Source organism: Acromyrmex echinatior, chromosome 8 (genome assembly GCF_024713525.1).
Source record: "Acromyrmex echinatior isolate Ae372 chromosome 8, ASM2471352v2, whole genome shotgun sequence".
NCBI lineage: Eukaryota > Metazoa > Arthropoda > Insecta > Hymenoptera > Formicidae > Acromyrmex > Acromyrmex echinatior.
In genome coordinates this window covers 12514680-12525976 of record NC_141859.1, presented here as the reverse complement: position 1 = coordinate 12525976, position 11297 = coordinate 12514680, and the positions used below count along the sequence as shown (strand labels likewise).

At 30.6% G+C, this 11297-nt stretch overlaps 4 protein-coding genes and 1 long non-coding RNA gene across 8 annotated transcripts; 3 read left to right on the top strand and 2 right to left on the bottom strand.

Moving 5' to 3' along the window:
• The first annotated feature begins 531 nt into the window (after positions 1-531).
• osi (electron transfer flavoprotein regulatory factor orsai) lies at positions 532-1425 on the top strand. Its single transcript, XM_011060387.2, has 2 exons — positions 532-860; positions 1011-1425. Exons 1-2 carry the CDS (start codon positions 822-824, stop codon positions 1215-1217), a joined length of 246 nt encoding a protein of 81 aa, XP_011058689.1. The 5' UTR covers positions 532-821; the 3' UTR covers positions 1218-1425.
• Positions 1357-2589, top strand: LOC105148587 (trafficking protein particle complex subunit 2-like protein). Of its 2 annotated transcripts, XM_087408364.1 has the most exons (6): positions 1357-1497; positions 1582-1625; positions 1775-1956; positions 2043-2130; positions 2223-2302; positions 2427-2589. In XM_087408364.1, exons 2-6 carry the CDS (start codon positions 1593-1595, stop codon positions 2467-2469), a joined length of 426 nt encoding a protein of 141 aa, XP_087264490.1. In that variant the 5' UTR covers positions 1357-1497; positions 1582-1592; the 3' UTR covers positions 2470-2589. The 2 variants fall into 2 exon arrangements, with proteins under 2 accessions (XP_087264490.1, XP_087264491.1); XM_087408365.1 differs by having other exon boundaries at positions 1485-1625; positions 2223-2283.
• LOC147908786 (uncharacterized) lies at positions 2504-2946 on the bottom strand. Its single transcript, XR_015545819.1, has 2 exons — positions 2809-2946; positions 2504-2726 (listed from the first exon to the last, which is right to left on the bottom strand). It is a non-coding gene; the product is annotated as an uncharacterized LOC147908786 (long non-coding RNA).
• A 16-nt stretch (positions 2947-2962) lies between these two features.
• CCT2 (chaperonin containing TCP1 subunit 2) lies at positions 2963-6923 on the top strand. Of its 2 annotated transcripts, none has more exons than XM_087408360.1 (7): positions 2963-3116; positions 3434-3743; positions 4229-4665; positions 4753-4830; positions 4913-5137; positions 5286-5667; positions 6306-6343. In XM_087408360.1, the coding sequence occupies exons 1-7, from the start codon at positions 3114-3116 to the stop codon at positions 6317-6319; spliced, it is 1449 nt and encodes a 482-aa protein (XP_087264486.1). In that variant the 5' UTR covers positions 2963-3113; the 3' UTR covers positions 6320-6343. The 2 variants fall into 2 exon arrangements, with proteins under 2 accessions (XP_087264486.1, XP_011058692.1); XM_011060390.2 differs by lacking the exon at positions 6306-6343 and adding an exon at positions 6481-6923 and having other exon boundaries at positions 2964-3116.
• On the bottom strand, positions 6845-10943 carry LOC105148589 (NADH-cytochrome b5 reductase 2). 2 transcript variants are annotated; one of them, XM_011060391.2, is made up of 4 exons: positions 10718-10943; positions 8767-9099; positions 8512-8700; positions 6845-8009 (listed from the first exon to the last, which is right to left on the bottom strand). In XM_011060391.2, exons 1-4 carry the CDS (start codon positions 10778-10780, stop codon positions 7626-7628), a joined length of 969 nt encoding a protein of 322 aa, XP_011058693.1. In that variant the 5' UTR covers positions 10781-10943; the 3' UTR covers positions 6845-7625. The 2 variants fall into 2 exon arrangements, with proteins under 2 accessions (XP_011058693.1, XP_011058694.1); XM_011060392.2 differs by lacking the exon at positions 10718-10943 and adding an exon at positions 9487-10005.
• Positions 10944-11297: the final 354 nt, after the last annotated feature.

The window sequence follows — 11297 nt, the reverse complement described above, 5'->3', positions numbered from 1 at the left end:
CAATTGGCGGACACAACTGTAAAATCTTTTGATTGACTGATTTAAATAAATTCTACCAACATAAATAAACTTTAATCTCAGTTCAATTACTTTACTATTTTTTTTTACTTTCCATTTTTTCAATTCAGAAAAAATGAAGAGTAAGTTGAATCGAGATTAAAGTTAATCTGTAGTACATTGGTACATAGAAACATGCATTATTAGTACAAAATATACTTTAAACATGTGTCAAACATAAGAATTCTGCAATTCTTTGGTACACAAAAGTAATCAGGGTGCCTTTTAATATTATGAGAAACAATTTTTAGGATTATAATGATTATAATTTTAGGCTAAACTTCCTCTCCGAAGATTTTACTCTATATTATAGTATACGTGTACTATATATTTCGAGTAAAATTTTCCTCGGAGAGGAAGTTTTGAAACGTATCCTTAGTGGCTTTAATAGTTAATTGTACTGAATATATTTTGTCCATATCGCAACTTATATAAGGCTATATGAAGAGCATTTAATGTTCTTTATAGTTACATTAGTTACACTTTCTGTACTTAAAATAAAATATTGGATCATCTAAAAATTTCATTATATTGTACAATATAATGGAATGAAAACGAGAAAAAATGAATAATATAAAAAATATGATTACAAAGGACACATTTAAAAACGCTTGCTTATATGTCAAGCACATTTATACTGAAGAATTTCCGTTTCCAATAGAAAAAAATCGCAGACGATAATGATTATCACTTTGTCAATTGATTTGCAAGATTCCACAAGACTCCTAGTTAGTTGCTAACTAGATCAAGATTTATTATGTGTCATGTCACAACGCACTAAAGTTATTCATTTATATAAAACGGTAATAAAGTGTTATATACAAATTAACATATATTCAGTATCATTCTAGTGAGCATATATTTCCTAAGATGTAAATATATAACTTAATAAATGTACATTTTTTCACTTATTGCACATTTTTGAAAAATTTTCGTTTTGCGTTGTCTTTCAGCTGTTGTACATGGGCCGAGATTATCCGAAGGGATATCAATATTTCAGGACCAAGCTAAAGAGAGCCTTTGACAAAAACAAAACAGAGACCGACCCCGAAAAGATAGATAAAATGATAAATCATGGTAATTTTGTAATAAAAGAGTTAGAAGCTTTGTACATGTTGCGCAAGTACAGAACATTGAAGAGAAGATACTATGATCAATAAAAGGAAAGAGTTTACATGACTGAGTTGAGTTTACATCAACTGTAGATGTGTAATAATAATGCTATATAAATTACTACTATGTTTTGTATATAAATTGATTAATATGTAATTGTCATAAATTAGAATTAGTCTACATCTAATGTGTATATTTGTACTGCGCTAATGTTTATATTTTATGCTTTATAAGTAAAATGTTTCGTCTAAAGAATGTTTCTTTTTATTCGAACGATCGACACGGTGGTATTCTAACCTAGCGTCAGTTACGGAACATTTACGTTGTGTACTCTCAATTATTCTCGCATAAAAATACATTTCGCAAAAATGTGTAGTGCATTGTAACGGAACTTTTTTTGTATTTTTATAGAATCTTCTAAAATGGCTGCTTGTGTAGCTGTTATTGGCAAAGATGCAAGTATAAATAGCTATTTTCTGGTTGATAGGTTATGACGTATCAATAAAAATTTTCCAATAGATACAATAAAGCATATTTATTTTAGCGAGTTTCTTTACGTATTGTAAACATCGAATTATTCTAAATAATAATGAATATTTTGTAGAATTCTCCAAAATTTATCAAAATATATCAATGTACGGATGAAGCTGCTGGATTGCAATTTCATTACAAAGTACATACGTCAATTGATATCATAGAAGAAAAGCTGAATATAGGGAGTAAAACGACAGTTGATATACGTGATTTATACTTAGGCTTGTTATTTGCGACTGAAGAATACAAAATGTATGTAATATTATTCTCATATAACATCGCTCTATAACGTACCTACAAATTAGACATTAAATATCTTTTAATATTATTATTTTCAGATATGGTTATGCTACAAACACAAAGATTAAATTTGTTATAGTATTGCAATCATCTAATGTATCATTAAGGGATAACGAAATAAAAATGGTAATATTTTTTTTATGCCTCATATATAAACTTAATATTTTATTAATTATGATTTACAATTAATATGTAAATGTTTGACAATCTGTTAATAGATTTTTAAGAAGTTACACGCTGCATACTCCAATGCTGTTTGCAATCCATTTTACATTCCAGGTGATGAAATAAAATCCAAGTATGTGTGAATTAATCCATATATATGTATCTGTTATAGATAATGTAAATAATATGTTATAGATAATATATAATATATATAGTCATATATAAAAACATCTTAATTATTTATACTGGATTTTTAGGTCATTTGATACATCAGTGCTGGAAATAATGGGTGTTATATAATTTACAAAGATATTAAAAAATAATTAAAGAAATATTTCACACACATCGTTCCAAAATGTATTATTCACATCATACAAATGCTTTATGTAATTGATAATAAATTATATATAATAACTTGTATGTTTGTAAAGCTGTATAATCAACTTTTTTAATTATCCTTTTGTATCTTTCTTATTTATACACTTTCTGTGTTTCTTTTAATTTATATTTTATATATCATTTTTTTACGTAATTATATATTTAATATTTTATTATTGCTAGAAAATAATGTGGCAAATCAGTTGATTGATCGCATATAAATCGAACCTTAAAAGGAATTAAATTCAGAATATAACTCACTATAAAACGAATATCGCATTAAATACATATCCTACATAAAAATTCTTTTTGATTGGTTTAATCGAGCATGTGCTTCTCAATCGGATTTATAATTCGTTTTTGTACTTCCTGATGTCCAAAAGCAGCGAATCACAGACAAATGGAAAAATAAATCGCTTCATAGAAACGATTCACGCAGCATGGCGATAGCTCCCTGAATGCCTGAATCACAAACGTCTATTAGTCCTATTTAGACCGTTATCGAAGATTTTCGAATTTGTGTGATTTTTTGGAGAAAAGTATCTGCATACATCAATTGACTTACCATGGTAATTATCGCGCTCCAGTAATCTTGCCTATATAGTAAATGCTAGTGATTCTCTTGCGATCGCTAGAACCCGGTCTTCAGGAAGCATGACAAACTCACGTGTCGTTGAAGGAATAAATAATAATTGCATGATAAATGACTTTGATGCATTTTGTAGACACTAAAATTTTCAATTGGCTTTTAAATTGATTGAATCTCTGATGCGCACATGTACTCATAAGCAGTTGTTATCTTTTAAAAGTGATTATGATTATATTTTAAATGAAAAATTCTATCGTGAGCAACTAAATAAATTCTTTTATCTTATTTGATTGTAAGGTCTCCTTAAATCCAGTGCGGATCCTCAGAAATGAAGCTGGAGAAGAGAAGGCAGAAATTGCTAGATTGAGCTCGTTTGTTGGAGTTATAGCTATTGGAGACTTGGTCAAATCTACTCTTGGTCCTAAAGGCATGGACAAGATACTTGTATCTCATGGTAGATCCTTGGGACAAGTACATGTTACTAATGATGGTGCTACTATTCTCAAAAGTATTGGCGTTGATAATCCTGCTGCCAAGATTTTGGTAGATATGTCTCGTGTCCAAGATGATGAAGTGGGTGATGGTACCACTTCAGTCACTGTTCTCGGTAAATATGATATAATTAAGTAAGAAGCAATGCCTATACTGGTCAAAGATGAATCTTGAATGCTTTTAAATAATTTCGTATGAATTTATATACTGCATTTATAGTCTCTCAAATTACGAGCCAAATTAGTTTTCTAGATGTAGAAACTGAACTACCATAGTAATATCATAAATTAAATTTATTAATAATTTTATGTTTAATTGGCAAAATTTCAAGAAATAATTAATATATTAAAAATCTATAAATACATTTATTGCGAAAAATATTACCTCAATCAGTCGAACCCAGATTTCTAGCATTCCATGAGAGCGTCCTAAATCTTTAAACCGAGACTTAGTAATATACTTCATAATAACCAATATGTAGGAATATATGCATCTTTTAGACAATGTGTATAAACGTAATAAATTGTTTATGATTATTCACTTGAATTTTCAAATTATTTAATATCTTTAATAATCTTTAATTTTCTTTTTTTTTTACAGCTGCTGAATTTTTGCGAGAAGCTGAGAAGCTAATCGAGAATCAAAAAATTCATCCCCAAACTATCATTAGTGGTTGGAGAAATGCTACAAATGTAGCGACTGAGGCTTTAAAAAATGCAGCCGCAGACAATTCTGCAGATCCTGATCGATTTCGAGAGGATTTATTAAATATTGCTCGTACAACATTAAGTTCTAAGATTTTATCTCAGCACAAGGAGCACTTTAGCAAGCTTGCAGTTGATGCAGTGTTGCGTCTTAAAGGATCTGGTAATTTATCTGCGATTCAAGTTATAAAAAAACGTGGCGCAACACTTGCTGATTCCTTCTTAGATGAAGGATTTTTATTAGATAAAAAACCAGGTGTTCACCAACCACAAAAAGTTTCTGACGCACGTATACTTATCGCTAATACATCTATGGACACGGATAAAATCAAGGTTTATGTTCCTTCTGTTATGTATATTTTTTTTAATTTTTTAACAAACCTAACAATAACCCTATTATATGCATTTATTTATTTATAGGTATTTGGCTCTAGAGTACGTGTAGATTCAATGGCGAAGATAGCAGAATTAGAAGCTGCGGAAAAAGAAAAAATGAAAGTAATGGACATTTTTAAAAGTTCTTCACGCATATTTAAAGTTTAATATGATAATTATATAATAATCTTCTGAATTTACACAGGATAAGATTGACAAAATTTTGAAGCATGGTTGCAACGTTTTTATCAATAGGCAATTGATATACAATTATCCGGAACAATTATTTGCTGATGCCGGAATTATGGCTATTGAGCATGCTGATTTTGATGGTATCGAAAGACTTTCGCTCGTTACTGGTGGTGAGATTGTTAGTACTTTTGACAATCCCGATTTAGTCAAATTGGGAAAATGCAATCTTATTGAACAGGTAAATTTATAATTTACGTTTGTAATTCATACATAATATTTTATATGGTGGAGCACTCGATTCTAGTGTGTGTATGGGCGCATGTGTGTGTGTAATTAATTTTGTTGTAATTTTAATTATATATCAATTGCGTTGTTATATTTTTCAGGTCATGATAGGAGAAGATACACTCTTAAGATTCTCTGGAGTTCCATTGGGTGAAGCATGCACCGTTGTTATTCGTGGCGCAACGCAACAGATCATCGACGAAGCCGAGAGATCGTTGCATGATGCGCTCTGCGTTTTAGCAGCTACGGTACGCGAGTCGAGAATAGTTTATGGTGGTGGGTGCAGCGAGATGATTATGGCTTGCGCTGTTATGCAAGCGGCCGCGGCTACGCCGGGTAAAGAGGCTGTTGCAATGGAAGCCTTTGCACGAGCGTTGCAGCAATTGCCAACCATTATCGCCGACAATGCTGGTTATGATTCGGCACAATTGATTAGTGAGTTGAGAGCCGCGCATAATTCTGGGAGCAACACCATGGGATTAGGTAAGTTCCAAATTTTTATGCTCTTTTATCGCTGGAAATATTTTTAAATATATAATAAATTGCGTGCGAGTGTGCTAAATGATTCCATGACAAAAAAATATCAAGTTAAATTAAATTTACAATAAGATAGGAAACAAGACCGTTTATGTTAAATAACATTACTTTAAATTCCGAAGCGCCACTACGGTCTAAGATGTTGAACTAATATATATATTTTCAAACAAATGAATTAATTTCAGAAATGATAATTACGTACCGATATGGTTGTCGGCATTAACGCAATTGATCTGAAATATTAATAATCCCCCCAAATTCCCCAAATTAATTTTAAAAAACTGTAATAAACTTATTGCGAAAGTGGCGCTTCGGATTTAAAGTAATGTTATTTAACATAAACAGTCTTGTTTCCTATCTTATTGTTTATAAACGCGCGCTGAAATAATGCGTTACTCTCTATATATATCGGTTATTGCGAAGAATTATTGCTAAGGTCTCGGTAGTCTAAAGGCTCAGGACGCTCGCACGGAATGCAAGAGATCCGGGTTCGACTCTCGGCCGAGGCAATATTTTTCGCAATAAGTTTATTACAGTTTTTTAAGATTAATTTGGGGAATTTGGGGGGATTATTAATATTTCAGATCAATTGTGTTAATGTCGACAACCATATCGGCACGTAATTATCATTTCTGAAATTAATTCATTTGTTTGAAAATATATATATATTAGATCAACATCTTAATATAATACTTAGACCGTATTGGCGCTTCAGATTTAAAGTAAAATATAAATTAAATTTGTTCTCCAATCTTGCAGATATGGAACTGGGCAAAGTCGGATGTATGAAACGGTTAGGAATCACCGAATCTTGGGTAGTGAAGAGGCAAGTTCTCGTGAGTGCGGCTGAAGCAGCAGAAATGATACTTCGGGTGGACGATATTTTGCGCGCGGCTCCTAGAAAACGCGTGCAAGACAGAGGACGTTGTTAATTCATTCATTCATTAAGAAAAAAATTAATGTTTACTCTCGCTTTGATTTCATAATTGCCTGCAATTTTTCATGCATGTGGCCTCTTAAATTAATTAATGTGTTTAATTAAATATTGTGTTAATCTCATTGACGATAACACATTTGATATATAATATTAATGTACTAATGATAGTAAGGAGATATATTCCACTTTTTGAACATTTGTCATTTATGTATGAATTATATTCCATTTCTCGATTTTTCACAAATAAAATATTATACAATAAGAAGCATATATGTTAAAATTTTTTTATAACATTACAATAGATTCAATATTAATAAATGCTTTGAGATGCAATACTTTACATGAATATTTCACACACACTAGCAATATACTTTATTAATTTGTTATATACAAGTCATTTTTATAATAATAAACATACAGATATAAGATTTAATAAAGTATATTTTAGTGATAAGGAAATATTCATTTCACATGCATTTGATTTGTGACTATTTTTCTTAAATTAAGCTCTATGAATTTTATTTATTCGGCAATAACAGCCTGTTCCAATAATAAAAAAAAAAGCAAAAAAGAATAAGACTGGCATGCCTTTAAAATATGTTTTATGGATTGACATTCTTATACTACATGGAAAGTGGTCACACTATGCTGCTAGTATGGTTACTAGTACAGCTACTAGTGGATGCATCATTTCATTGATTATTGTAAGTTTACTGACTATATGCTTATATAATAGTCATCAATACTCTATTGGAGCTGTCTTTATGAATAAGTTTTGATGGAAATCTTCCAACACACGGACCTCTCTGATTGGAGCATAATTACGTTATTTGAAATCCTTCATTAAAACGGATTATACATTCAATTAACAAATAACAGATCTTGACTTGACTGAAGAATATTTAAAAAAAGTATATAAATTTCCACCAGATAATGCAAACTGTCTACGATTTTAATGATCAACTGATTAATATGCGAATCGTAATTTAGTATCGTAACCAAGTTTATCAAGATTCGGAGTACAAGCGAAATTGATCATTGGAGGTGGCCCGCACATAAGTACGATAGTGTCAGGTGACGGTGGAAACATGTGCTTTTCTATCATATCAGCGCTTATATATCCTGTACTGTAAGGCCATTTATCGTTACTTGAATCTAATGTATACCAAAGTTTCAATTTATTCGGGTACTTCTTGGCGATTTCATCTAATTCGTTTTGTAACAAGATATCTTTTTCTGTTTGATTGGCGAACAGCAAAGAGGTTTGAGTTTCATCCGTAGGATCTTTTATTATTGCACGAATTAGTTGCAGCATTGGCGTGATGCCCGTACCACCAGCGAGCATAACCATCTGTACAAATTTACATAAATTTATTATTAATGTATGTACAGAAAAGCCCCTACTGAAAAAAAATACGTCACACAGTTGCAAAATGAAATCATGTAATTAAAACATATAAACCACATAATGTATTGTTCTCAATCAGTATATAATTTTTCAAATACATAATTTGAAAAATCACATGATAATATATTTTTTTTTCTTCTATTCTATTCTATTCTATTCTATTTATATTATTCAATTTTTTTAAAATTCGATAATTATGAAACCACATGATAGATGAAATTATTTTTAATATTTTTTAAATTACAGGATTTTAAAAAATCACGTACTGATTCGGAACAATACATTCCGTTATGTGACTTACATGTTTTAATTACATGATTTCATGTAACATTGTGACATGATTTTTTTCAGTAGGGGCTGTTCTTAATAATGATAATATTAACAAAATAAAATTAATTCTATATTATATATATGTATATACAGAACAGCAAATGTATATACTTGCCTTTTTAACATTATATTCTATAGCTGGTTCCTTCCTAAGAAGTTTAATAGTGACCTTTCCTTGTCCTTTGTAAACCAGTCTACCAGATGGACCTCTAAAGTCAATGGTATCTCCTATGTTCATATTTTCCAAATATTGAGACATTTTTCCTCCTTCAGGGAATTTTGGATGCACATTTTTGAAGTATACCTATAAATCATAATATTAAAACAGATTTTCTTTTATTGTCACCAATCCTGTATTCTCATTTTATACCTTGATAACCAGATCAACATAGCCCTGATTATCATCACTTGATACAGGCGTATATGAACGTATTACAACCTCTTCTCCAATTTTTGCTGTTAAATGTACATGTTGACCAATTGGTAGACCCAAGATATGATTTGGTGTAGGTAATCCAAATCTAAATTTCCTTGTATCGTGACTTATTATGTCTTTTTGAATTAGAGGTAGACTATACTTAACTACTGGATCAATTAGTAGTATTGGTGCAGACTTTTTTTTCTTTTCATTCCAGGATTTATATATTTTAAATGCTACTCCTATAACAACTATCGTTCCTATCGCAGCCAAAACTGGTAACACCTAGAAATATATAATTTTATTTTAATATACATAACTCATATAATATTATTCTTTTAATTTTGATGAAATTTTATTTTCTTTTTAATACAAACATGAATTTTACTTTCACACTTAAAAAAGTGCTACAGGTACAGATTCTATTAAATTTCTAAGATTTTTGTAAATAAAGTTTTCAAAATTTTTTATAGAACAATCTATACATAATTAATTAATAAGATGCTTCAGGGAGAAATATCTCTAAAATCAAAATTTTCTGACTAAATCATCGTTTAAAAAAAAACACTACGCCTATGTGCAAAGTACAAATTGCAGCTGGCGATAATCGCATATTAATATCGTGATTTGCATGATGGTATGCGAGATCGGATCGGTCGAAGCGAGCCTTACCAATGTTCGAATGTTCGACATTGCGAATTAAAGGTGCACGTGGACCAAGAGGTTAAAGGACAGCGCGGAGAAAATTGTGCTATGGACTACGGAGACGCTCGTCGCTCGGAGACGCTTGGCGCGAATAGAATAGCTTGACGCTCGCGTGATCGAGATCGCAGATCGACTTTCGCCAGGGTGACGATTCGCCCGCCGGCGTCTGTACCGTCTACCGTTTGTAGGATCAACGGGACGAGTACCGTCGATTCCGGAACTCGCTCCAATCCGTTAAAATAGACTCGGCTTCTCACGTTTTCGGAATAGGAACATTAGACAAGTATTTATAGCCGCTTTACTCGCAGCAACATATTATTACGTTGAAAACACGTGCCTTTTTGTCATCGGTGATCGACACGCAAGAGACTGCCCCGGGTCTTACTGCATACCTATTATATTGTACATATCTCGATGCATTATTACTAGTTTCATACAATCAGCGAAGAATATGAATGCGAATGTTATAGATTTAATGCTGTTTTTTGTTTGTATGTTCCATGTTTTGTTTCTTTCTTTTTCTTTTTTCGAAATACTTAATTATCTTAGTTCATACCGAGTTATATCTGATATTAGATATTGGTTTATTTAGAGCAACTTTTGAATTAAATTCCGATTACTATCGAAATTTCTTGCAACATTTCTAATTATATTATAAATTCATTCGTCTCTAATCTGATTATTCTTTCCTTGCATTAAGCAATAAATAATTGATAATTCTATCCGTGTTTATAAAATACCATAAATGCTGCTTTAATAAACTAATCGCTGATAAATTAACAAGCATTTGTAATTGCATTTTGTCTTTTTTTCTTTCTTTGATCTCCAAGAAATTATTACATTAAAATAATTGAAAATTTATTTTGTTTTAAATATTACAGTTTATTCATGTAAAATGATATAATTCTCACTAAATGATTATCATATATTAAGTACAAACATCAGACGGTTAACAATTAGCCTATCGATTCTATGTTTAATTCTTTTCTTATCTTTGATTTATATAAAAACCTGCCGCGATAAGTATTGTTGTATTTTAATTGTATGCAAGAGTTATATATAGCTTTTTCTTCCATTATGCTTATATTTATCGTGATAATTTTTAAAACGCAATTGTATGCTTCACGTAACACCGTGCAAAGCGTATTCCGAGATAATGATTTATCTCCATCTAAAATATATATTATATTATACGTACTTGAGAATCAATTATTGCGTTCATATTTTCTATTCCAGTTTCGTTGAAGACGCACACACACATACACACACACACACACAAAATTTCTACGGGTTGCTCGACACACGTTATATGTTGTTCAATTAATCAAATAGATTTATTCGTGATGAGAGACATATAAGGAGTGAAAGATTTGCGATCTCTCGAGTTACGTCAAGAAAACATCGTTATCATTGGCAGTGATGTGATTGCAACACTTCTCCCACTTTTCCCATTTTTTCATGGAGAGAGACAAAATGTTTTTCAAAACTAATTTAAAAAACGCCGATTTCGGTTACTTTATTTTCTATAACGTGCATTTTGATAATATTTAAAATATTAATTATTTTATTATAAAATAATATAATAATATGCTAAAAAATTATGATCAATGTGTAATGCAAATAAATTCTTAACTATTCCTCTTTCTTCCTTTTTTTCTCCTTATATTTTTATCTCCTTTTATCTATTCCTCCTTTCTTCTTTTATTTATATTAAATGTTCTTATTTTTATCTCCTGTTTCTATAATTTTTTTTTTACATATTTCGAAAATCTCTCTGG